General features: G+C 40.3%; 1 protein-coding gene across 8 annotated transcripts; it reads left to right on the plus strand.

Annotated features, from left to right (window-relative positions):
• Nucleotides 1-119: 119 nt before the first annotated feature.
• SLC25A27 (solute carrier family 25 member 27) lies at nt 120-27,752 on the plus strand. 8 transcript variants are annotated; one of them, XR_009693581.1, is made up of 10 exons: nt 122-437; nt 2,893-3,084; nt 4,857-4,941; nt 5,553-5,675; nt 8,000-8,112; nt 12,079-12,163; nt 17,002-17,094; nt 17,698-17,800; nt 19,430-19,638; nt 23,040-23,113. XR_009693581.1 is itself a non-coding variant. In XM_061146871.1 (9 exons), the coding sequence occupies exons 1-9, from the start codon at nt 332-334 to the stop codon at nt 23,109-23,111; spliced, it is 927 nt and encodes a 308-aa protein (XP_061002854.1). In that variant the 5' UTR covers nt 120-331; the 3' UTR covers nt 23,112-27,752. The 8 variants fall into 8 exon arrangements, 5 of the variants coding, with proteins under 5 accessions (XP_061002854.1, XP_061002855.1, XP_061002853.1 ...); XM_061146871.1 differs by lacking the exon at nt 19,430-19,638 and having other exon boundaries at nt 120-437; nt 2,938-3,084; nt 23,040-27,752; XR_009693582.1 differs by lacking the exons at nt 19,430-19,638; nt 23,040-23,113 and adding an exon at nt 14,879-15,023 and having other exon boundaries at nt 121-437; nt 17,698-17,716.

Consider the following 27,752-nt stretch of genomic DNA (forward strand, 5'->3'; position numbering starts at 1 on the left):
CTATGGACACCGGGGGAATGGTTCAGGGGCAGCTGGCTTGCGGCTAATCAGAGAACTCGGCCGAAAGGGGCGGAGCCACGCGGACTACATTTCCCAGAAGCCTCGGGGGCAGAGAGCTGTTTTCTGCTCCCCATTCACTGGGCTGTTCCAGCCTGGGGCTGCCAGGGAGGCTGAGGGTTTGTTGGGCCCGCCTGGCCGAGCCAAGCTAGAGAAATGATCCCCGCCTCGCAGCGTGTCGCTTGAGAAGGAGCCGCCCTGGCCGGGTGGCAGGCCAACCGCGGCGCGGGACGCGGGCCAGAAGGGGCGTATCGTCGTCCCGTGCTGCTGCTGAATGTCGACTCCAGACGATGCGGAGAGGCTCTCGCCGCTCGTCCAGAGATGGCCCCGCGCGAGCAAGTTCCTCCTGTCGGGCTGCGCGGCCACCGTGGCCGAGCTAGGTACCCGGCCGTCCAGCCTGGGCCTCCCCGGCCCGACCTCCAGGGGCCGCCCGGGGTGGGGGGCCGGGCGGGTGGCTTCGTTTCCGAGTGGATGCAACCCTCTCGGTCCACACCTGTCCAGGTGTGGCAGGGTGGGGGCAAGGCCAGCCTTGGGAGGAGGAGGAGGGAGTGGAGGTCACGAAGGTTTCTCCCTTCCAATTTTGTCTCCGTCGGACGTGCTGTTGCGCCTGAGTGTGTCCTTTTAGAAGCTTCCTGAGCTTTACTCCCCTATAGGCATCATTTCCCCTTTTGTGAGGATGCCCTTTTTAAAACCACAATCCACTTTCCGTCTTTATTGAGGACATCTCTGTTTATATTCTTACCCAGCTTCACTATGTCGTTGTGTTTTGGGTCCAGGTTGTGGACTCAACTTGTGGGACTTAAGTTCTTAACCCATTCCTTACCGAGCATCCATCCACTCAGCATCTCCCTGTTGACCTCTTTGAGCTGAACTCAGCTGCACTGTGTATACCCTACAAGTCTGAGAGGTTAATATATGAACGCTAAATCCAAGGCAGGGAAGGCATCGAATGATCACGACATTATTATAATGACCACAGTCCAGGAGCCTGTGGAGATACAGTTAAAAAGACCCAGCCCTGACCTTCTTACAGGTTGGTGGGGAGACATGCAGAGACATTATGCTACTTATTGTAATGGAGGTGTTATTATCATAAGAGCAGAGAGAATGAACAATTACATCTGCATGAGCAAGTCAGAGGGGCTGCTTAGAGCAGAGCTTTGATGCCCTTGCAAGAATAGGTGATGCTTCCTGCAGGAATTTTATGAGTATAGTGCCCGTGTTTCCCCTGTGAAGCCTTCCCTGTGCATTTTAGCATGACGCTTTCATCTTCTTGCCCGTTAAAAAAAAAAAGCAGTAGCTCCAATGTGTTATCATTTGTAATGTTAGTTTGCCCTGTTCTAAAACGAGTTTCCTTTGTATTTCCGGCAGCGCCAAAACATGATCTCTTTTTTTTGCTCCTAGTGCTCATCCATTCTTGCCCTTTGAACCCTCCTTAATTTTTTTCTTTCTGTTCCCCCAAAGCTGAAGGAGAATTATTATCCATTGTTTTCACTGTAATACAATTCATCAACTTAAAAAAAAATTTAAAGCAGATTGCTAAATGATTAGCTATATTCCCAGTTTCTTGTTTTGTTTTTTTTTTAAACCCAATGTTTCCCCTGTGACCAATGCCTTTTGTAAAGGAAACTTCCTCCTGTTAAAAACTTGTGGAGAATTGTGTGGGGGCGGGGAATGAGAACCAGGGAAATCAAAATATGAGATGGTTTTGAGTGCAAAAGGATTTAGGATCAGAACCTGAAGTATTATTTAAGTAACCAGCAAGAAAGGCAAAATTATTTGAAAAGGCATAATTATGCTAATATAGAAGTGGCTATATCTTAAGATTTTGCAGGCTTCATATGTCAGGAAAGCACTGCTTAAATTCTCTGTATGCACACAACTTGTGTTTTAGGAAAACAATCAGCAAGATCATTAACTTTCCAAAGACCAGTGGTGCAGATTGAATATTCTCTTGGAAAAGGCACAGCTGTGGTTTTGTATCAGGTGGTGGTCACTGGAAAGACATGCAGTGTCACTAATGTTTATGAACTTGTCTTGAGTCGTGTATATAAAGTTATGAGCTTGATCTTCCTTATGTGAACCAGCTAGCTTCACTTGTTTCAAGGCAAAAGGTCTACCTCTAATTCAAGATGTAATCATTAGGAAAAAAATTTTAAGTATAGTTGGTATTTTGTTAAGGAGGTCAGGCAGAAAACTCATCAGTGCTGGGAAAAAACCATTCAACATGTATCTTAATTGACCCAAGAAGTGATAAACTCTATGATGCATCTTCAATTTTTCAGACAGGCCAGTGATTCATCTACATGGGAGCATCATGAAATGACAGAATTCAATTTCATCTGGCATTTATTAAGAACCTGCCATAAGTAGTAACAGTATTCTAAAAGTCACGTTGGCTGTTATTCACGGTTGTAGACCAGGGCACATCTTAGACTATAGATACCTGAGATTATTCCCATTGGAAAGCAAAAATTGAGGACAAAAGTAGGTTTTAGATGGACATTTATGACTGAAAAGAACCCAAGGCTTGTCACTTTTTGTTTTCTTTCTGGTGCTCTGGGACAGTGATTCTCAAGTTTGGGAGTGTGTCAGAACCCACTGATGTCTTAACCCCATCTGCCTACTGAAATTCCATAGGTGTGGGGCTAGGAAATAATGTAATTTTAACCAATCTCCCTAGTTGATTCTGATGTATTCTGAAATTTGAGAATCACCCATCTTGTGGTGACTAAAATCTGAGTCTGTGATTTTCTAAAAAAAATTTTGTTCACTTTTCTGAATGTTATGGGTTTCCCCCTCGTTTTTTTTTTTTTTTGTTGTTGTTGTTGTCAGCAACCTTTCCCCTCGACCTCACAAAAACTCGACTTCAAATACAAGGAGAAGCTGCCCTTGCTCGGTTGGGAGATGGTGCAACAGAGTCTGCTCCCTATAGGGGCATGGTACGCACGGCCCTAGGGATTGTCCAGGAGGAAGGCTTTCTAAAGCTCTGGCAAGGAGTGACACCCGCCATTTACAGACACATAGGTATTTATCTTGATTCTAGTTGGTGAGTTTGTCATGAGTTCTGTTTGTCTCCTCTGCTTTCCTGTTGTGTTCAAAAGCCAGCTAGTTTCCTTCTACTAATGTGATAAATGAATATATAATCTCTTAACCACCAGTGCTTATTAAGGAATTATAGCCTTAGGGCTTTAGAAATGCATACAAAAGTATTTAGGGATGAACTGTCCCGATGTCATGCTATTTTGTAATGCACTCTAAAATAATTGAGGAAAAGAAAAAGCCAGTAAGATGAAAATGTTAGTAATTGATAAATCTCCATGATAGACATAGAGTATTATTTTTCTCTACTTTGCTGTATGCTTGAAAGGTTTCCTAATGAAAAGGTTTTTTAAGTTTAAGAAAGAAGAAGATGAATCACTGCAATTTTTATCAACTTGAGGAACTTTTAAACACAAAATTAATTTTTTTTTTACATTCTTTGAAATTGAAAATTATATTTGAATGCAATGCCAGATCTTACCAGTCTCTGTCTCTTGTGTCCAAGGCCAGGTTGATCTGAAAGAGAGCAAGGGTGACTATCTAATCCAACCTTGGCAACAGAGTAAAAGCAACACAGGTGATTTTTGCCTCACTTCCCAGGCTACCTATGTGGGCCATCAGTCACTCTGAAAGGAAAATAGTTGAAATTTTAATACTGCCGATGAGAAACTTCTTTGCTGTGCTTCCAGTGGGGCACCCACAGTGATAGAAGTTATTGAAATTCTAGCTTGTGGACAGAACATAAACTTGCCTTCAAAAGGAGGAGGGATGGGCATGGCGTTTTCCTCCTCTATATATATTCTTAATTATTCCTCAAGTATGTAGGGACCTTTGATCAGAAAAGTGCCCAGTACTAATATTTACCAGCTTTGTATTTTTAAAGCTTCAGTTTTCCAGATGAGCACATTACAGTATGTTCACCAGAAAGTGTCCAGAAATATGATTGTTTTGGTACTTTGTATGTTTTTGAATATCCTAAAATACTGCATCAAACTTCCTGAAATATCAAGAAAAGCTCTCTCTCTGAATACCGTGTATTGATTTTCATGATTTTTCTTTCTTATTCTTTTCTTTAACGGCTTCTTCTTGCTTCCTATTATCATTTTCACTTCTTTTCATTTGTATTTTGTTGACCACCATATGTGGTTTTATAATTAAGATTCATTTCATATGTTTGAGACTTGACTGGTAAATTACCTTAACATAGTAAATTATCCAGTGAAGTTGCATGTGTTTATTGAATGAAAATGCCTGCTCTGTCCCAAGCTCTGTACTAGGGTGTAGAGTGTAATGAAAACACGCAAAACCTGCCTTGAAAGGCTCATGGTCTGGTGGAAAGATGAACAAGAAAACTAAGTTAGTTTCTAATCAAGATGACAGATGCTGTATTAGACACACACATGGGGAGTTCTGGGGGATCATAGAAGCATGCACATAGAAGCATGTGCAATGACAGCCTAGAACACTGGAGGCCAGATCAGAGGGCACTTTCTGGAAAACATGTTCTTTGAGTGGAGTCTTGAAAGAATAGGAGGAGGTAGCAATAAAGGGATAATCCATTCAAGAAAGCTCAGACAACATAGAAGGCCTGAGGCTTTACAAGGCATGCACATTTGGAAAACCATCAAGGCCAGGTGTCAGAAGCCTCGGTTATATGAGAGAGACACAGCTAGGGAGATCAGCTAGGCCTCGTCAAAGTATCCTCTTGCTTCATTAAACGTAGGGCTGAATTCATCCTTTCAATGCTCTGTTTTCAGTGTATTCTGGAGGTCGAATGGTCACTTACGAACATCTCCGTGAAGTTGTGTTTGGCAAAAGTGAAGATAAGCATTATCCCCTTTGGTAAGTTTGGTTTTGAAAATAATACACTGTATTGTACAACACAGGGAATGTCGCCAGTATCTTATAATAACTATAAATAGAGCCTAACCTTTACAAATTGTGAATCACTCTATTGTACATCTATAATTTATTTAATATCGTACATCTACTATATTTCAATTTTTATAAAAAGAAAGGAGGAGGAGTCCAGGGACAGAGTCTCTTCAAAGAGAGGAATGTTTTCAAAACCCTTTCATTTCGGAAAACTACTAAAACAGTAACCTATAAAACTTGGCTTACCAGCCTTTGTTAGATTGACTACATCAATGCTGTTTTTATTCCCCTGTGGTCAGAATTAAACTGCAGTTAAATTATATCTTTGAAGCAACTGTCCTTCCTTTGAATTTCAGGCCATTAAAGGCCTTCAGATTTGAATTTTGACTCCCGGTCCCTGAGCCCTCCCATCAGTAAACAAACCATCTACTCTCCTCTGTGATTTGTATGAGTTTACTTTTTGCTTCACTTTGTCTTAAATCTCTTATGCCGGGGCTGTACCAGCATGGTATTGTTTCCCACAAAATGTGTGAAATTGATAGCAACCTTTAGAAAAATGCATTTCCTTTTATAATTAGGAAATCAGTGATTGGAGGGATGATGGCTGGTGTTGTTGGCCAGTTTTTAGCCAACCCAACTGACCTAGTGAAGGTTCAGATGCAAATGGAAGGAAAAAGGAAACTTGAAGGAAAACCACTGCGGTAGGTCCTCCGCTAACAGGTACCTTTCCTTTCCCCTTTGATCTCTGCATATTTGGACCCCTACATTCAGTAAAGGCATTCATTGTGTCTCCTAATTTGGAAGTGATATTCACTAAGAGGAGACCGGAGGTGGACCTTTTTTTTTACCTGGTATGGTATACCTGTTGTTTACCAGACAAACTGTACACGTGTATCACTCTTTGCTGCTTTCCCAGCTAAGGCAGCTAGACTTGTCCCCTGCTGCTGCTTGATAGAAATAATCTGACCATTAACAGTTGCCCTGGTGTGAATTCCAATTCTGCCATCGTGGCTTGGCCTTCTGGAAGTCCTTTAATGTTTCTAGTCTCTATTTATTCATCTTTAAGAGACACTATCTGAGATGGTTTCCATGACAGAGGGTCTGGCTCATCAGGTGCCAGAAAGCCTGTTTTCTTTTCCTTTCCTTCTGCAGGAAGGGAAATAGCAAGGTAAACCTTATGAATTGTTCTACTTCCCTGTCTAATTTCTCTCTGCCTCTTTTCCCAAGTTTAAGGAAGTTTTCTTTTTTTTTTTTTTTTTTTACTTCAATATTACTATACTGTTGTGATATAAAATCCTCCTGTTGCACTACCCTTAATTGTCAAAAATCTGCCTTTTCTCAAAGGGCCTCTCGTGCAAGTTTATTCAGATACCACTTAGGCAGTTTCTTCTGGAAAAGGGGCAAATCTTGCAGACAGACAGATAACCCTCTGCCAGGAAACAGAGAAAACGTGGGATGTCCTGAGCTGAGCATGCAGGGGTCTGCTCCTCTGAAAACCATGGATGTGCGTCTGAGCCAGAGGCGGAGGAGGGGTTGGGGTCTCCTCTGGTGGCTTCCCACGGCCACTGCCTTCTGCCCTGCTGCCCCTCCAGCCGACTCAGTGCAAAGTGAGGGTGGGCTATGGCAGTCCAGGCCCCCTTCCCAACAGGGACCTAAGTAATGTGGACCGGGGAGGAGAAAAGGGTACCACTCTGACTTAACTGTGTGGTTCACAGCATCCCAGGGCCCATTTTGTCATCTCGTAACAACTTCTGATGAACTGTGGAGCAGGGCAAAGTGGTGTTGCCTTGGTTGGCTACGTGGAGAAAAGGAACTGTTGGGGTCCAGAAATGTCTGAGTTTTCACTGATCACCTCAGTATTTTTCCTTCTCTTTATCTCTCATATTAGACATTTTGGGTTTGATATAATAGTTAAAAAAAAAAATGTTGTAAAGAACATGAACCTTGGGATCAAGCAACCTGGGATTCAAATCCAGCCTTTACCACATTTTAGCTGTATAACCCTAGTCAAGTTCTTAACTTCCCTAAGCCTCAGTTTCTTCGTTCAGATGAGAATTAGAATAATAACATACTCCATAGAGTTTTTAGAAATAAAATATATCATATACATACATATATATATATATATAATATATATATATAAAATAAGACTGGTTCTTAATAAGTGCATTAATAAGTAAATTCTATTAATAAATAAGTTCTAGCTACAGTGACCATTATTCATGAGCATACTTCTTATGTAGCAGAATAGCAATTATGAATGCCCAGTAAATAGATCATATTATCTTTTTGGTGAGACTCAGAGAGTTTAATACCTGAGTAAAGCCATACAACTTGTAAGTGATAAAGTGGTATTTGACACCAGGTATTTCTGGCTATATACAACCCAGGTTTTTATTTTATATCAGAGGTCTCCATCTTTGGTTCATTAGCACCATTTTCATCTGTGTATAGAAAAATGTGCAAAATAAGGAAAAGATAAATTTTCATAAAGCTAAAAGTATTCAGTTTTAAGAACTCTTCTGAAATTCTCCTTCCTAACTTTTGGTCTAAAATATCATTTCTTTCATGAAGTGACATGAGAGTTAATCTGTTAATGTTTTCATTTGATAAAATTAAAAAATTTGAAGGTCTCCCATAATATGAGGAAAATGAACCTAGAAGTCTGATAGACACTGTTCCCTCCTATAATTAATACGCGCACAGATGATGTAAAATGTCAGGGAAGGAGTTTTAATCTATTTAATAATCTGAGAAGAGGATGGATGTTACAGTTTATAAAGATTTCCATAAAAATGTTTAAATCAAAAATTGGCCTTTTTTCTAAAGAACTATTAAGTTTATCTGGGAATTAGACTTACATGGGTTGCTTTAATTTTTAACAATTCTAGATAATTAAGATATTATTGTACTACAAATCATAACAGCTATAGCCAAATCATAACAGTTATGATGAAGCTTATGCAGTTGCATCCCATACACAGGAATGCCTAGAGTTTTCACATTTATTATTATTTCCCTTTAGATTTCGTGGTGTGCATCATGCCTTTGCAAAAATCTTAGCTGAAGGAGGAATACGTGGGCTTTGGGCAGGCTGGGTACCCAATATACAAAGAGCAGCGCTGGTGAATATGGGAGGTAATGGAAACTTTATTGAATTCTGAGAAGTCCTAATCACCTTAATCATTTTAACTATAATAAGCACTTACATTGGGGAAAATAAGAATTTTTATTTTATTATTTTTAATAATATGTACTGGCAACAGTCTTCTTTTATGTTGTAATGTTGTAATTGAATATTTTCCCTAGAGCAGTTTCACTACAGTGATGTATGAAAAGGATTTCCTAAAACTAGCAACTTGTGACAGTAAGGAGAGAATACCGAACCGTTACTAAGGGTTCCTCCCCACCCCATACCTCCCTCTAAGATTCACACTGGGGTATGTACCACATGTGATGGTCATTATATCTAGACTACAGATCTTTTCCCCCAGTCATCCTGCTCCTCTTGCTATAGAATCAATCTGGTACAGCTGGACACCTCAGGCTGGAAACCTGAATGTTCCCTTCACTCATTCCCATCTCTCACTTCCCATCGTCAGTCACTGGTTTCTTCAGTCTTCTAAATATTTCTTAAATGTTCCCCCCCTCCAGCCTTATGCTAAGTGAAATCAGTCAGTCAGAGAAAGACAAGGACCAGATGATCTCACTTAAGGTGGGATCTACAAAACAAAACAAAACGGAAACAGACTCATGGATACAGAGAACAAATGAGTGGGTGCTCAAGGGGAGAGGAGTAGGGAACCAAAGTAATTGCAACGGATTAAGAGGTACAACTGAGCGACTTCACTTTCACTTTTCACGTGCATGCATTGGAGAAGGAAATGGTAACCCACTCCAGTGTCCTTGCCTGGAGAATCCCAGGGACGGGGGAGCGTGGTGGGCTGCCGTCTATGGGGTCGCACAGAGTCGGACACGACTGAAGTGACTTAGCAGCAGCAGCAAGAGGTACAGACCTCCAGTTATAAAAATGAGCCACGGGGATATAATGTACAGCATAAGGAATTATTCCAGTAATATTACAGTACTTTTCTATGAGGACCAGTGGTTACTAGGCATGTTGTCATGGTGACCTTTTTATAATGTATGCACCTGTCAAATCACTGTGTAGTACACCTGCATAATATTGTACGTCAACTATGTTTCATCGAAAAGAAAAAGGTTCCCCCATCCAGTAACTACTACCTTAGTATCCTTACAGTGACCATTTTTACAGTAGTAACCATCAAAACACAACTAGACCACTGCCACAGCATCTACCTGATCTCTTCCCCTGCCCTCAAATTTGGACCCAATATCCAGAGAGCTTTATTGAAAATACAGATCTCAACATGTTATTGGTATCCCTACAACCCCTAACTGGCTTCTCATCACTCACAGAATAAAGTGGAAATTTCATAACACAGAAGGTCTGCATAAGTCAACCTGTACCTTCTGGGTTTGAGCAATTCATTGATTCTGGAGCACATCGCGAAGCAGAGTCATAAGTGAAAAGGTTCCACTGCCTACACACACCACACTGCCTCAATGTCTGTAGCATCTGTCCTCTTCCCTCTTCTCTATTTAGTTACTTCTGCAGACCTTTTAACATGTGGCTGAGGTGTCTTCTCCATCATGTACTTTACTTGAACCTCCCACAACCACCCCTCCCGGGTCACGGTGTGTTGGATGTGTTTCCGTAGTTCTCTGTGCTTGGCTCTATTGCTGTTTTTACCTCATGTCATTGCTTTCTTCTTTTTTTTTCTTTTTTTTTTTTTCATTGCTTTCTTCTATGTGTCTGTCTCCTCCCCCTGGATTTTGAGCCCCCTGAAGGCATGGACTGTATTTTATTCATCTTTATTTTCCTAGTCCCCCTTACCTTTCCCAGTCCCTCTTACATAATCAACACATGTTTAATAAATGAATCAATGGATGAAAGACTCCTTTCTAAGACCAAAATTATATGATTCTAAGAAGCTGATAAATAGCAGTTTTGAGAGTTATAGTAACATACCACTTAAAAGGAAGTCAGTCTATTTTATATTTTGCTATTTCAGTCCACTGATATCTCCTGCATCATATTAGTAGATATTCTGGTTTTCAGAAAACCTTTCAGATTATCATTTCTCAATTGATTGCTTCAATATCTTTGCAGCCCAGAGTTCTCTTCTAAGTTCTAGCTATCTACTCAGCATCTTCATTTGGCATCTCAAATATATATTACTTTGAATGTGTCCATACCAAATCATTTACTGAATCACTTCCTTCTCCATTCTTCCCAGTCTCAAAATATGATATCATATTTTTATGATGGTTTTTTAGTTGAACGACCCAGAAACCTAGGCATGATTTTGATCTCTTTTCTTTCACTTACTGCTTACAGCCAACCAGTCACCAAATCCAGCCAGTTCTGTCTCCCAGAGAGATCTCAAGTTCATCCACTTCTTTTCATCTCTGGAGCTACACCCTGGTCCAAAGTGCTATTAATCTGCTCCTCCTAGACCACTACAAATATCTCCTAACTGGTCCCCCCACACACATACACACATACATCCCACAGCCATTCTGCCCCACTCTGAAATTGTTCTCATCAGGATCACCGGTGCCTGTCATCTTATTTTAAAACATTTAAGTAAGTCCATTCTCATTTTCACATCGCTATAAATGGCAGCTCTGTCCTTCCAGTTGTTCAGGCTCAAAGCCTTGTTGTCATCTTTGCTTCCTTTCTTTCCCTCCATATTTAGTCTGCTGGCTGATCTCTTGATTCTGTCTTAAAAACACCCAGAATCTGACCAGTGTTCCACACCCCAGTATCCAAGCCACCACGCTTTCTTACCAGAAGAACTGCAGTAGTGTCGTATCTAATGTGCTTTGTCTCCCGATAGTCTGAGTAGACTATCACAGTGATCTTGTAAATACCAGCCCAGGTCAGCCACTCCTCTGCCCCAGACCCTCCCCTCCTCCGACTCTGGCCTCCTCTGCTCCTGTTAAACCAGTGTGGAGAGGGAGGTGGGTGGGGGGGATTGGGATGGGGAATACATGTAACTCCATGGCTGATTCATGTCAATGTATGACAAAACCCACTGCAATGTTGTGAAGTAATTAGCCTCCAACTAATAAAAATAATTGAAAAACAAAAACAAAAAAACACAAAAAAACCAGTGTTCTTGCTGTTCCTCTAACATACGAAGCTGACTTTTGCCTTTTTGACCTACTGTGGTTCTGCCTAGGACACTTTCTCATAGATATCTCCAAAGTTTACTTCCTCAAGCTTCCTGAAGGTCTCCACTCAAATATTATTTTGAGGTCATCTCCAGCTGTTCTATTTAAAATTCACACGCACCATCCTTCCCCACCCTCGCACCCTCGCCTGATTTTCCTGCCTGATTTGTCTTCAGAGCAGTTACTGCCATCCGAAATGCCACGTGGCTTACTTACTTGTTTATTGTCTCCTCCTTCAACAAAGAATGGCGATTTTGTTCATTTTTGTCCATGGCTCTTTCCCCAGTGCGTAGAATAGTGCCCACCACATGGTACGCTCTCAAATGTCCGGTGAATGATCAAATATATCCACCCATTCTTAGCTCTTTACAGTTCACTTCCCTATACTCTGGTATAGGTAATCTTTATAAAATTCCATGATTGTGGTCTAGCCCTCCCCTGTTTAAAACCTTTCAACAGCTCTTCATTGTCATTAGGAAAAAAGTATAAAAAGCTTAATGTAGAATAATGGCCAGGATCTTTTGTTTAAAGTGATAGAATCTCAATTCAGCCTAGCTTAGGCTGAAAAAGGAATTCATGAGCTCCAGCACTGAAAAGTGCAGGGGTTGAGCTGACTCTGAGCAAAGCTGGATTCAGATGTTCAGATGATATAATTGAGTGTCTGTCTCTCTTCCTTTTTTCCTCCCCCTCCCTCTGTCGCTGTGCTTTTCTCTGCTTGAGAACAAGAATGGGATCTTTCATCTTTGTATACATTCTTGCCCCACGCTTAGCACATTCTTGACACAGAAGACATTCATTGTTGAGTGAATGACATTTAAACTTTCTTTCTCTATGTATTGCCAGATTTAACTACTTACGACACAGTAAAACACTACTTGGTATTGAATACACCACTTGAGGACAATATCACGACTCATGGCTTATCAAGGTAAGACTGTGTTAATTTGTCTCTTTCTATTTTTTCCAATCTCACTCTTTCTTCCATATTTGGCATAAATTCTAACTTTTATCTCTTCTGATTGGGAACCTAGTGATAACAGCCTTAAAGAAAGGCGATAGTACCTTTATAAAGAGCAATTTTCTTAAAGTGTGTTGCAGTTAAAATGTGGAAGAGAGGGGCAGAATATTTCAGGTTAAATTTTCCCAAATATTTGCACTTTGGTAGGGCTATCCCAGGGTGAGATTCTGACAATTGATTATCCAACTCAATTCAGTGGGTATGTTTGAGCATCGTTTGCGTTAAAGACACTGTGCAAGGCCCTGCAGTAGATACAAAAAGTAAACCACACTGCTTCCCAGGGAGTTTTCCAAGGGGAAAAATAAAACAAGTATAAAAACACTGCACAGTAAGTGCTAAAAGAAAGGGACTAGTTACTGTAGAGTTGGGCAGGGGGGAGGGAAGGGAGAAAAAAATAACCACTTAGAAGGGCCCGTAAAGGGGATAGAATTAGATAAGTGTTTTGAAGGGCTGTGGCTCTTGATGGATAGAGACATGATAAAGAAGTGCTTCCTAGGAGGAGAAACAGCTTAAATTCTTTGCAACACAAGTTCAGATTATCCATTAGGATGAGTTACTTTATAGATGTTGAGTGGCCTTATGATTCTGTTTAGCTTCTGATGTTGTTTCCAAATTCTAGAACCCTTAATGCTATTTAGACAACCCCAAAACTGTATGAGAGGGCTTCCTAGGTGGCACAGTGGTAAAGAATCTGACTGCCAAGGCAGGAGACTTAAGAGACATGGGTGTGATCCCTGGGTCGGGAAGATCCCCTAGAGAAGGAAATGGCAACCCACTCCAGTATTCTTCCCGGGAAAATTCCGTGGACAGAGGAGCTTGGTGGGTTACAGTCCATGGGGTCGCAAGTAGTCAGACACAACTGAGCGATTCAGCATGCACGCACACAAAACTGTTAAGTAGTACCAAGTTGATGATATTTAGAGATACAGACATAGATAGAAATGATTCTTAATTTTAGGTTCCCTTTAACTTTATATTCTTACTGTAGTTTTTCTTCATTCGTCCTCTTAAAATAAGTGTTATCGTTCATGCTGCTAGGGCAGTCATTCTGTCTTTGCTCACCTTTCATATTCCAAAATCTCATCCAGGTGTGTTCACAAGCAGTAACATATTTTCTGCAGCCAACAGCCCAACCGCCTCTTTCAGAGCAAACAGGACTTGGGGCCTCCATCCTATAAACATATGTATCATATCTGTACCCAGCCTGACCTTCCCTTCACTGTCTTCATTTTATGCTGTTCTCTCTGCTTGTGAGACTTTCTTCCCCAATTCTTCCTTGTCAAGTCATTCTGTGAAATAGTCTCAACTTTCAAGGGACTTGTCTGTTCCAGTGTTACCATCTGTTCTGGGAGCAGGATGTTCAATTCTAACAGCTCCACAGTGATGTTACCTCTGTTACTTTTTCATTGTCTTTACCCAAATGGTCTTTGAAATACCACCTCTTTAACCTAAAATTCAGGGATTTCCCAGCAGGTGTAAATCTGCCTAATGGACACGACTCCACTTAATGGATCTGTCTTTTTTTGGAAAGACATAAGATTTCCCATCACTATATTTCAGCCCAAACTGAAAAAAGTTTATATTGTTCTCTAATTCAGGTTTTGCAAATGATTGAGATCATTGGGTGCTGAGATGATTGGTACTTGGTTCATTCTTAGCCCTACCCACTGGATCAGGTCTTTAAATGGGGTCAGGGGGAGTATGTGTGGTCCGTGAGGCAGCTCAAAAGGTGCTGTCCATGAACTCACAGCTGGCTAGGTAAACAGTGCTGTGTAATCTAGAAGTTCTGGACGCTGCATCACAGGGTAGAATGAGTGCTCACCGAGGTTGAAAGAGGGTCGCAGCGGTGCAGTCGAGAGATTTATAGGAGCCATCAGCATCCGAGGGAAGGGAGTTTGATACGAAGAAGAGTGAAAATAGGGCAGGCACTGAACCGGGTGCTTCAGAATGGTTAAGAAGGGTAAACTGTATGTTATGTATTCTACCATAATTAAAAACAATGGTGTATGTGCTCACTTGAGCAGCACATATATTAAAAACAATAGTGTAAGTACGCTGAAGTTCTAGGGCAGGGAAGGAGCAGTAGAAGACGTGTGGCTAGGATTTTAGGGAGATGGGGAGGCAGGTGGCAAGGTATGCTAATATAGGAGAAAGTAGAAAGGAAATTATACAGAACGGGAAAACCAGAAGAGTCCCCCTTTCCCTGTTTTGAAATCATGAGGCTGCTGAGGGGTGAAACTGGGCAGAAGATTAGCTTACACTGTATGAAGATCATACGTGAGCATGGTTCTTTAGTTGATGCGGAAGAGGATTGTTCATCCTGAAACCGTGCTTATGGACTAATACAGACTAGCCTTGCACAGAGCCATCTGGTCTCCTGGAGAGAACAGAAGATGTACCCAGTCATTCTCTGTCTATCATCACTTAAGACACATTCTGGGCTTCGCTTTGTGGGTATTACTGGCAAGGAGTGATAAAGGTCAATAGCAAAAAGTAGCCGTGTTCCTGTCAAGTATCCAGGCAAAATTGATGTAACTTTTACGGCTATGTCTTCTCACTTTGACTCTAGATACCATCTTGCCTGAGGCCTCCTTAATGCGGGATTTGTTCTCTTAATATTTAAAGGCGCCTAGCCAGATCACAGTACGTCCTGCAAACGATTTGATAAGAGGAGGATGAGGCAGGCCGCTGGCAGCTGGCCCCCAAGGTGACTGTGTACCAAACAGGCCCACAGTTGCCAAAGGGGATCCTTGATGTGGTTATTATACAGGTAAAAAAATCCTTTAATAAGTACACTAACTAACGACTACTAATGAATGAGGGCTGCCTATCTTTTAAAAGTAGAATGTATTAATAACATTAACACTCTGGTAGAAGTAGTTTCCACTCTTGAAACATATGTATAGCTGAGCCGGCCCCCAGCCTCTCTGAAGCAAGTAAAAATGTAGTGTTTCTTTCCAGTCTTTTGAGCCAAAAAGGGGAAATTGTGTATAGTTTTCTGTCTTCTTTGTTTTACTCACCTCTTGACTGGTCTTGCAAGCTGTTTCTAGTAGACTTAAGTTTTAGAACTTAGGTGAATTTTGTAGTTGGTTGCCTGTTTCTATGTAAAAATATGACGGTATATTAAAATGAGGGCTTCCCTCATAGCTCAGTTGGTAAAGAATCCGCCTATAATGCAGGAGACCCTGGTTTGATTCCTGCGTTGGGAAGATCTGCTGGAGAAGGGGTAGGCTACCCACTCCAGTATTCTTGGGCTTCCCTTGTGGCTCAGCTGGTAAAGAATCTGCTTGCAATGTGGGAGACCTGGGTTCAGTCCCTGGGTTGGGAAGATCCCCTGGAGAAGGGAAAGGCTACCCACTCTGGTATTCTGGCCTGGAGAATTCTGATGTTAAATCTTGACTTTCAGAGGATCTGAACATATAGGAAAGAATGCTGAAAGAATAGTAGTCTACACCTCCCAGGATATAGATGGTGAAGCAGTAAGTTCTTTCCACGTAGGCAATGCCTGTCGTGTGAACAGAGACCCAAGAGAAGTTATATGCAGTCAGGTCACTTGCTGGAAAATGAAAATAGGTTATATGGGTTCTTTCTCTTGAATTCAGGTATTCCTGAAGTGTGTTTCTCCTTTGAATGATCAATCCTGATCTAAAGACTCATAAAGAACATGGGTGCTTGCTGCTCCAGCAGTTCAAAATAAGAGAGTGTGAAGATTCCTAATGCAATTTCAACCTCCCCACCACAGAGCCTTCAGAAACTTCAGAGGCCTTGCCTGGCCCGAAAGTCAGCTGTCCTTATCTCTGGGAGACACTTGATGTTCCGGGAAGAGATAAAAGTTGTCCACAGTTTTCCTTTCTAGCTTTCCATTAGCCCAAGATAAGATGCTCTTCCCACCCCCCTGATTCCCATCTCTGGACTCAGCTGCCAACTTCTGGGTCTCGGGCCTTCATTTCGCTTGATTCAGGATGACCACCCATCTTCTCATCATCTGTGTTTCTCCTGGAAAAGTTTACAGCAGTTAATGGCTTCTCAGGTTATGGGATGTCGATCACATTCCTGTATTGCCTCTCTCATGCCCACATACATAATGAACTGCTGGTGGCTTCCGAACTGTTCAGTCACTCATTTAAAAGAATCTTGATTTAGTCTGCAGTGGGTTGGCCATATGCATTTTGTCTGTCTTGAATAACTGATCAGAAGCCTTTTTCAGAAAGGAGTGATTATGTGATTCCCCCACTTTAAGACCCTTTCCCCTTGCATTGAGAATAAAACCTTAGCCTTCTCTGCCTGCATCTTTAGTCTCTGATCTGGCTGGCGAGAAGGAACCATCTATGTCAAGGTCTGCTCTCACCCAAGAGCCTTTCCATGACTGCCTCTCACCTGGTTAATCCCTATCACGTGATCTCATTTCATTTTTTTTTCCTACAGCACTAACCGTACCTGAAATTATTCATTTCTCCTGTGCCTCTCCCCAGTTAAGTACCTTGAGGACAGGACCTTATTTGTCTTGTTCACTGCCTAGAAGAGTGCCTGCCTCCAGCAGATGTTCAGTGTATATCTGTTGACCAGACATTGTTTCAATTTTTTTTATCTCTTGAACGAATGAATTTATCATTGATTTTAAGCTAAAAGAGCATTAGTATGAAGAATATTATTGGACTAGATTTAGTATTCCATTCTTTCCAAATATCAAATCCCCCTTAAAATTTGGAAGCTGCTGCATATTACCTTTCAATTTCATTTATCTACAGTTTATGTTCTGGACTGGTAGCTTCTATTCTGGGAACACCTGCTGATGTCATCAAAAGCCGAATAATGAATCAGCCACGAGATAAACAAGGAAGGTAGATAGAAAGTCTTAGTCTCCGTGTATCTGAATGTCTATAATAACAATGTTCTTTAAAGACTCTTCCTTGTATTTATTCTTGCTGGAAATGTATTTTTGTGTTTATGTGTGTTCAACCAGGACATTGTTTTTATGCAATTACCCGCTTTGTGTCTGATGGAAAAGTACTGTGCATTTGGAGAAATAAGCTAATTTAACCATCATATTGTTTAGACACAAGGTGTTTATTGTGACTTTGTTGTTTTCATAGTTTTTGAAAATATACTTTGTTAAGAATTTGCAGGGCATTTTTTCAGAAGCTCATGACTTGTGAGTAACATGGGTAATTTAATTGGCTATAAAACAGTATGTTCTCTCTGAAGAGACTAGATGGAGTGAATTCTAAGTTATCAGACCAAGGGTAGGGTGAATCCCAAGAGTCAACCTTGAAAAATATCTTTAAACTCAAAAGAGGTGTCCTATGTATACAGAAGCACAAATATTATTTGTTCTAACCTAGCAGAAGATAGTTAAATAAGTTTTCCTAGACTATTTTTAAATTTTATTTATATATGTATTTACATGTAAGAAATTTAACAAAATTGTCTTCTTTCCTTCTTAGGGGCCTTCTGTATAAATCATCTACTGACTGCTTGATTCAGGCTGTTCAAGGAGAAGGATTCCTGAGTCTCTATAAAGGGTTTTTACCATCTTGGCTTCGAATGGTAATGTTAGGTTTTTCCTGCCTTTGTTTTTGTTTTCATTGCACTTAAACTACTTTTCATCTATAAATATTTTCCCTTTTCACTTCTGGCTTCTGGCATGGTTCCGCCCCCAAATCATGGTTCTTTCTTTCTTTTCTCTTTTTGTTTTCTTTTACCTCCACCTGCCTTGGTAGATTAAGGTAAAATAATTCAATTACATCAGAAATGAATAGGTTGATAGTCTGATGTGATAAAGCCAGTGGATAGATTGTTCTGAAATGTAAAGACTTCTGCTATTTAGCCAAAATATTACAGTTTGAGACAGATATACAGATTTCATACTAGAGACCATTGTTATGAAAATGTCACTATTTCAAACAAAGTTAGTTACTTTGATGATAAATATTGGATTATCCATTGTGGCTCAGCAGTAAAGAATTCACCTGCAATGCAGGAGATCACCTGCAATATAGGAGACACGGGTTCAATCCCTGGGTCAGGATGATCCCCTGGAGAAGGAAATGACCCACCCACTCCAGTATTCTTGCCTGGAGAATCCCATGGACAGAGGAGCCTGGCAGGCTTCAGTCCATGGGGTAGCAAGAGTCAGACATGACATAGTGACTAAACCTACCACCCATTAATACCTATCACCACAAAGCTCTGCTTAGGAGGAAGACATCATATCATTTTCATTTGGTTTGAATATTGTTTTTTACTAAAGTGAATTAGCATGCAGAATTAGATAGACTTATCTAAGTAACATAACAAATACAATAAAAACAAGGTACTTGAGTATTTTTTGAGTTAGAATATATTTGAAAAAATAGGAGTTACAGGTTTAGAAATTCAATCAATGCTTTACACAGTATAGTATAATAATATGAGTTGAGCACCTGTTCCATACAAAGTCCTGACTCAGTGCCCGACTTTAGGAGGAACCCAAGAGCCTCCGTCTGCTCCAGTGCTAGAGCTTCCAGTCTAGGTCAAGACAAACCCTGAGTGAAGAGTTGGGAAGGGGCAGGGTGCAGGGTCATGGTGCTTTCAGAACAGACAGCAAGTAAGGACCGCCTAAGCTAGGAGGTTAAGTAAACCTCATTGGAGAATGGATTTCTCATTGAGATTTGAAGAATGAGTGGGACTTAACTAGGCTAAAAGGGAAGAAAAGAACATTCTGGGTGTAGGAACTAGCTGGAGTGGACAAAGGACACGATGCAGTCAGAGAACTGAAGGAAAGCCAGCTGGCCAAGGCACGGAGATGTGGAGGAGAGAAGCCCAGGGTGAGGCCAGAGGGAGGCAAAGATGGGATTGGATGGGGCCGTAGGACCCATGAGAGTGAGGGGCATTGGCCTGATGATGTGTGCTCTTAAGAAGATCCTTCTGGCTGCTGTGTGGTTTGAGGAAAGACCAGGAGTTGTGACAGATGACAGATAATGATAACTCAGACTAGAATATGACAGTGAGGACAGAAGAAGATAGATTTAAAAAAAAAAAAAAAGGAAGGGGATGGATAGAAAGGAGATAAGAAAGAATACAACCGGATGGAGATGGGGAAATGGTTGCAGAAGGCAAAGAAAAATCGAGCTTCATTCCCAGATTCCTGCCCTGAGCAACCAATGATGTGATTTCCTAATATGGGATCATTTGCAGGGAAGAAGATTTCGTGGTAGAATCTCAAGTTTAGTTTAGAAATGTTAAGTTTTGGATAGTCATAGGATATCTAAGAAGAGATATCTAGATGACTAGCTTCATATATTGGCCTGGATCTTGGAATCATGAGGATGGAGATTTGGACCTAAGCACCGTCTACACACAGATAATAACTGAAGCACTGGGGATAAATGACATCACCAAGGGTGGTAGGTATCCATCTATTAACATGAAACTAACAGCCAAAGTCCTTGGCAATATCTGATTAAAAAAAAGCACACCTAAGCTGTAAAAGATTATTTTCATTGTCTTGGTTATACTTTGAAGTTATCTCAAATCTATGGATATTTAATGGAAAGGAAGATTTTGACTTGGCCTGCATGAACCAGGTCCTATTATAAGTGCTGGTAATACCAAGGAATAAGATGTGTATTTTTTTGCTCTCAAGGAGCATACAGTGTGATGGGAGAAGATAGACACATAAGTAGTTAAAATTACAGAGATTATAAAGCTAAGATTATGAAGTCACTTGCTATATGGCCAGTGCTGTGCTAATCATATTCATGGCTTAACTCATTGAGTTCTCCCAACAATCTATTTAGAAGGTTACTATCATATATTTCATTTATAGAGGAGAAAACTAAAGTGAAGTGTCTAAATAACTTGGCCAGGCTAGGTGGTTATTAACTACTGGCATCAGGGGCTCAAACCCAGGCAGTCTGGCTTCAGAGGACACATATTCTAAAGAGGTTGCCAGTGCTGTGAACAAAACATGGAAACACACATAGTGGAGTAAAATGGCTTGAACTCTTTGGGAATTCCAAAAAGGCTTCCCAGAGGTGATCCCTGATCCGAGCTTTGAAGGATCAGTGGGTATTTGTCAAGAAAACCATGAGGAAGCAACATAAGCAAGTCATGGGTGACCCCAAAAGGTCTGGTGAACTGCAGAAAATTCTGTGTGGCTAGACTGTAGGTCCTCAGAGGGCAGATGATGGGAAGAGAACATAGAAGAGCATTTAGGCTGAGAAGGACCTTGGGGAACCAGTTCAGTAGTTGAGGTGAAATTGCAGTAGCAAGCACCTGTTTGAACACGGGAGCCATGTGCTAATATTTGCTTGGGGACAAGTCTACTGTGGTAGCAATGTCGACGCTGTCGTGAAAGTTAGAATGCAAGAAGGCAAGTTTTGGTGATGGTCTAGCCAGGAGATGATTGTAGATATGGAGAGAGGTGGATTTCATGAACATTTATGTTCAACTCCACAGGACTTAGTAACTGATCAGACAGAGAAAGGGAAGGAGGGAGAGAAGGGAAATGAAACTTTGATGTTTCTGGTGGGGAAGATCATGAGGATGGGTGAGACCAGGGGTGAAAAATGAAGCCAAGAGGTGGAGGAGAACATCCCAGGACAAAGGAGTGCTGAGACCACTTGATCTGACCCATTGTCTTTGTAACGTGAGACTCAGGAAGTGTAAATGACCTCAGGATGAATACCTGCTAAGCTCTTTACACGCATAATTTTTTTTTTAAGTCTTACAAGAACCTAACATTACAGGTAGTGTGATCCTCATTTTTCAGATGAGAAAAACACAGCTCAAAGTATAAGAAACTCGCTCAAGCTCATGTAGCTAGTATATGGCCAAGCTGGGAATTCACTGCAGATTTGTTCAACTCTAACTAAACCCACAGTGCTAACCAAGACGGTATACCGAGTATCTCAAGGTCCTGCAGCTCATTATAAAAGTTTTAAAAAAGAGACAGGGCATGGTGATGAAGAGAGGTTACCGGAGACAGGCTGGCTAACCACCCAAGATGACTAGTGTGGCGTGGCTTTGTTGATTTGCCACAGCGCGGGACCTGAGCATAGAAGCCTGTTGACTCATGAGCACTTTCATTTAAATCGGCCTTTGCACATACAACTGCCCTTCAGCCAAACTCACTGAAACTGATGAGTGGACCACAGCATTGGCTCATCCACACTGAGAAATACATCTGGCCAGTGGTCTCAATGCTGAAGTCCTCTGGATGGGTAAATTCAAACTATAGGGGAGCCAAGTCATAATCAGAAGGTTGCCTGCTGAACACAGAATGATAATAACAGGAAGAGCTTATCTGTAAACTTAATATTGAAAAAGATCAACCCAAGAGTCCCTGTGTGTTCCACCCCACAGTAAAAAGCATGGAGAAAAAAAAACTTTTTTTCAGCAGTTATGATAACATGGTGTCTATACACTTGGATTCTTTTCAGTGGTACAACTATGCCAGTGAGGCAAAAACCAGTAAAAGAAGGTACTGGCCATATGCCCTTCTGCAGAGGCTCAGGATATCCAGTCTATATCCTGTACATGCTATTTGGCTCTCCCTCTTAAACTCCTCTTCAAAACCCAGCTAAACCTAATCCCAGTTCCTTACCCTAGTTAGAGATAGCATGCCCTCACTTTGCTCAATCCCTGTTTAATATTTATTTCCCTCGCATATAGTTTGGTTGCTATGAGGAAGAAGTCTGATAACCAGAGCCATCAGGAATGACTCCCTAGTCCATTCTTAACTGAGACCTCTGCTTCTAGATCCAACTGCAGTCACATCCTTGGCTCACTTCATTTTTATTGTCACAAGACTGTGGTGTCGTCTCAGCTTCTTTGTCTATGTCTTCATACACTTAATTGACCAAAGACGTATTCTCCTAAATCCACTAGTGAGTTCTCAGTCTACTAGTATAACTTGCTCAACATTTCTAAACACGTATGACATAAATGGTGCTTTATAAACGCTCTAAGCAAATACATTTTTCATTCTAATTGCTTAAGTTTATTTCTCTATACTCTAGGGTGATTAGGGTTTCTCTCTGATCAGTATTACCCATAACTTAGGAACCAAACCAGATAAGAACTGGATCCAAGACATACTTTCTCTGATGATTACTTCCAGTGTTTCCTCTGTGATCTCCATCTGTGTCTTTAGCATTTTTATTTTCTGTTATTGATTAACCCTCATCCCCTTATAATTCCTTTTGGTACAGTGACACCTTCATATCCAGTTCTTTCTGAGGTGAGAGCCCTTTTCTTCACTTGATGTGCATTTTTATGTTCATCATGTGATATACCAGGTGTTGGTTTTATGATCGAACTCTCAAAGGATCATCTTTCATCTCTATTTTCAAGTTCTTCAGGGCTTCCTTGTCATGCTCCATACATTACACAAACTACATGTAGACGAAAAGAGCCCAGCCTAGAATTCAGGCATGCCGGGTCCTAGCCTTTTATCCAGTAGTGGTCAGTAAAAGGAACCCTGGAATGGAAGTCAGAAGCCCAAGGTCCAACTCCACCATGCTGGCAGGCATCTGATTGCTAAGCCTTAGTGTCCTCATCTGTAAAACAGGGGTATCAATACCTTTCCTTTCCATTATAAATTGTTTGGAGAAATCTGCGACAAATAAGACCTGAAAATGCTTTGTAAATGATAAGGTGCTCTAGAAAGGTGAAATGCCAAAATATTTGTTTTCAGCCTAAGTGGATTCAAAATGAGTTCATCATTCAAAGATGTGTATGCGTGTGTGTAGAAGATTTATAATTGCTTTGAAATATGCACTAACTTCTTTGGTTAATCTTTCAGACCCCTTGGTCACTGGTGTTCTGGCTTACTTATGAAAAAATCAGAGAGATGAGTGGAGTCAGTCCATTTTAAGCCCTTAAAGATACAGTGTTCAGTATCACTGAAATGCGGGCATCTGCAACACACACCCCCTATTATTTCTACCTCTTTAGGAAGACACCTTACTCCACAGAGACTGTGATTTATAGGGGGCAGCACTTTATTTTTACCTGGAAACCCAAGTTCTCTTTGACTCCTCTTTTTGTTCACAAGCAATCTGATTGGATCACACAAGACCACCCAATGAGACCCCCGCACAACGTTCTCTAAGGAAGGATCAAATCCTGACCACTTAACTTGAGAGAGAAGATTCAAGCTTCGAGACACTATTCTATGCTGTAGAGCCTGCTTAGAGGAGAAAGTGCCAGAAGGGAGACAGCATCTCAGACCTGAAGCGGACAGTAGGGATGTGGAAAAATACATCCGTACATAGGGACCAAGGAATATACTTAACGTGTTGTGTCAGTATTTACTAACTGAAATCTGATAATTCACTTTTCTGTTGTCATTAAAGCATATACTATAAACTAAAGGGAAGTGAATGAAAAAACATTTTGAGTTTCCCTAGTGTTGAAGGAGGTTGATGTACCTTTTCTTGCCAGGAGAGTGAAAAAAAAAAACAGTTTGGATCTCAAGGGAAGAAGCCTCATTCTCTCAGTGCCCTGTGATCTGTGTCCATTGGTTAGGTCTCTGTCACACAGGCTAAGGGCTTCCTGACAGCCACAGACCACATCTTAATGAAAACAGAAAAGAATGTCTGCTTTGTGACATATCCCATTCCAGCCTGAAGTTGTCACTGGCCCTCAAGAATCTCAATATATGAAAAATGGGGCTTATTTGATGAAGGCTCAGGTGGACAGGTCCTTTTAATAAAGAAACATCTGGTATCATCAGTCTCAGGGGCATTTAAAAGCAAAGGTAACATGAAGTCAGCCGACATACAGCCTCTCTTAATCCCCCCTTCCCTAACACTAAGAGCCTGAGAGAGGAGGAGGGAGAACTCAGAAATCACACGAAAGCTGTCTCTAGCCTGAATCTTATTCAGTCTGATAAAGCTTCCTGCCTAAAAAGTGATAAGGATAAACTGCCTGTGGTACACAATTATGTCTCTAGTCATTGAATCATATCCCTTTTCTTAGAAAGATGAGAGATTTCTTCACATTCACCTCTATACCACCTGTTCCCCCAGCCTCAGACACTGGGCATTTCTGGATGGATAGCTACAGTTACGGGAAAAGGCTGTAATTGTCAAAAGAGGAAAACTCCAAAAGCTGAGACCCAAGAGAGACATTGGGGCTGACCAAACAGGATTTATCCTGGGCATAGATGATGTTGAATGGGAAAAGTGCTCTGTGGTTGCCCTAATGTATAATCACTGCCATTTAAGAGGGAAACTATACTTTAAAATATATTTTAATGTGATGTACTAATATGTAGTGGCTTATTTTTTTAATAGAATTTACAGAACATGGGAGTTTAATCTCTTAAAATCTTTAGGCGGTCTTCTTTTCCATTGTATTTGTCAACCTGTATGAACTGAGTTGTTAAATATACTTAAAATAATAATATGTACTTTAAGTTCTCAAATTGTCTGTATTGGAACCACTTTAGGAAACTTTGTGTGTATTTTATAATTATGTAAATCAAGTAAATATTAGATCAAAATAATTATATGTAAATTGGACCATGGAAAAATTTATTTAACTTTATTCTTTGAGGGGCTCGAGGTGAAAACATTGCTTACATAGTGAGACTATTCCTTGATGTCTGGATTGGAATAATTGGATTTTTTTTTTAAACCTGAAATGACTCCTTGGGATGGTCTGGTTTAACTCTCTCATTTTCTGTGTTGGGAGACTGAGGCCTGGAGAAGTAGAGTTGTTCATGCTCATAACTTATTCAGTAGCAGAATCAGGATAAAAATACAGATCTTCTAATTATTGTTACCACTGACAGCTATTATACACTAATTAGGTACTGAGTAAATGTCTCATGTCATTTCTGCAACATCCCAGTCCAGGACTATTGAATCTTCCAAGAACAGGTTTTTCTTTATGGCATTTTTTTTTTTTTTTTGTCATAGACATTTTAAATGAATTTGAATTGTCTTTGGCATACATTCTAGAATGGTCTAAAACTTGAGTCTAAAACACTTTAGCTAAAATATGAAGAGCCCCGAGAATCTGCCCAAATCCTGTAGATAACACATATATCCTATCACAGTCATACTTTTCCAGTGAAATCATTTTCATTAATGTATCTTGGAACTTTTCTTATTTTACCAACTTGAAATCATCTTGTTCCTCTCCAGAATAACCCACAGTAAAAAGAAATAACTTCAGTAATTTTGTGTCCACACTGAAAGACTTAACATGTCAGTCTCACTTTCTTAAAACTGTACTTGGTATTTATCTTCAGCTCAGTATCAATAATACTTAACCTCTAAGTTTCCTTTGCTAAGCTTCCACTTTTTTCCCTTCCCAAATGATTTTTTTCTCACTGAAAAATACACATGTTCTTATTTTTAATTATATACAGTCATTTGTTCTTTATGTGTATAAGTGAATTAGCATATATCTAAATAAAGAACATTTCTTAAATTTGCTTTCAGTGAGGAATAATGTATCTTCATCAAGTGCTCCAAATCCTATTTTAATTATAAGCCACTAATGGTAGGGCTAGTAGCATTTATTTGCCATTAGGTACTCAACAAAATTTACATATGGTATGAATCAATCAATTTTGTCTTCATTATTTGAAGATCTGTGACTATCAAAAGACTAGTCTGAAATTTCTTTCATTTTGCCAAGAAAAAAGGAAGGAAACAAATTCAAGAAAGTTTTAAATGAGAAATTGATTTTCTGTCATCTTTAAATTTTTAAGCATAACCACTGATGTACAACTGAAATAGTTATACATATCTTTTTCTTTTTAATGAAAACAGATTCCCTCAGGACCTCCATTGGGAAAATCTTTCATTTAATACTTGGTGGCTACTTGAGGGTGAAAATATTTGATGCTCTTCTCCCCAGTTAAACCAGAACTCTTTTAAAAATGATTCCCAAAAAATACATATATTATTGAATGCCAGGAAATGTGGAGGAAAGGCTGAACTTGGATTCTCAAGACCTTTATCCTGTTGGGTTGGTCAAAAAAGTTCATTTGGGTTTCTCCATAAGGTGGTGTGGAAAAGCCCAAATGAACTTTTTGGCCAACCCAATATTTTGGGTTCTACTTCTGACAAAGTAGTATAATCAAGTCCCTTCATTTCTTTTGATGGTCCATTTCTTTTTAAGATGAAGTGGTTGAACTCTAGAATCTTGCACATATACTTGAAGAGGGTCATTATATTAATGTCATGTTAAAAAAAGAAAAACTTAAGATTTTAAAAAATTATCAGAGTTTTCTTTTTCCTGGATTTATTTAATTTCTCATGTTTTAAGACGAGGAAAGTTTTATTCAGGACTTACAGCAGAATATAAGCTTTTTATGTGGCTGGAAATCCTTCCTTCACCTAGCAGGAGACACATCTTCCTTCAGGCAACAGTGGGCATGTCATCCCACCTTCTTACCTTCAATTACTCCTTCACACACACACACAAGAAAACTTAAAATCTTTCATAATGTATCCAAGCCCCTCTCAACCTGGCTTCAACCCATTTTTCTAATGTTTTCATTTCACTGCACACCCACACTCTACCTCCTCGCAAATGCATCGCCCCGGAAGATGTTCTTCATTTGGCGGCTTCCTAGGCAGTGTTCATTTTGTGCTCTTTGCCTAACATTCTTCCCCATCACTATCACGCATTCGTCTTCACTTTCACTGGTGAAGTCCTACTTTAACATCTAGAATGATCTCTGAAGACTTGAAGACCTTCAACACCTCTGTTCCCATGGCTTCCCCTCCTGCGGATGTCTGTCTGTCTGCATGGACACGAGTCTGCTTCCCCTAGATGAGTGAACTCTTGCAAGCAAGGACCATCTCTGTTTCTCTTTAAAACTTCAAATAGAAGTCAATTAGAAGAAATCTGTTGAATTCACAGATTGGGTGGGGGTGGGTGGAGAGAAAAAAACATGTACACGTGTAGGTCATATGCTGTATTCTTCCTACCTTAAGAATGATTATATCAGGTCAGTAACACTCGATTTCATGTGATTCCTTACCATATGCAGTGCTTAACTGCATTTTCAAAAGATCGTGTGTCTTTAAACAGGTAATTTTAAAGAAGTCGTCATCAGTTTAATAGCTATCCTACAAAAATCTAGAACTTGATAGTTTTAAATAATACAAAATATTTGGTTGGATGACGAGCAATTAATAAATATGTGATATGTTTATATTATTCTTCCTTTTAGAGTGTATGTGAAAATTCTGTCACTGTTTGTATGTACATTTTACCCATTCAAGTGTTTTATTATTTCTGAATTCTGAGGAGTATGTGATTATTTTTCTCTCCCCATACTTTACCCCAGCGGGCTGCTGTGATTGTCAACAGCAGCAGGATCCACTTTGAAGGTTTGATAAAAGCAGATGAAGAGGCTTAAAGATGTCTGTTTGCTGAAAATATCTGGTAACAAACAGGAATATATGTGAGTAAATATAGCTCATCATTCTGATTTTTAAAATGAATGCTTTAAAATGCCTAATGGGTTGTCAAGGGCTTTGTTTTGTCC

This window comes from Dama dama, chromosome 7, assembly GCF_033118175.1.
Source record: "Dama dama isolate Ldn47 chromosome 7, ASM3311817v1, whole genome shotgun sequence".
Lineage (NCBI taxonomy): Eukaryota > Metazoa > Chordata > Mammalia > Artiodactyla > Cervidae > Dama > Dama dama.

Bases quoted from the DNA above. Each gene is read 5' to 3' on its own strand.
- SLC25A27 (XM_061146867.1), top strand. From the start codon at position 332: ATGTCGACTCCAGACGATGCGGAGAGGCTCTCGCCGCTCGTCCAGAGA. The intron at 3,085-4,856 runs GTATTTATCTTG...CTCTGTTTTCAG, and splicing joins CGCCATTTACAGACACATAG to TGTATTCTGGAGGTCGAATG. The intron at 4,942-5,552 runs GTAAGTTTGGTT...TTTTATAATTAG, and splicing joins GATAAGCATTATCCCCTTTG to GAAATCAGTGATTGGAGGGA.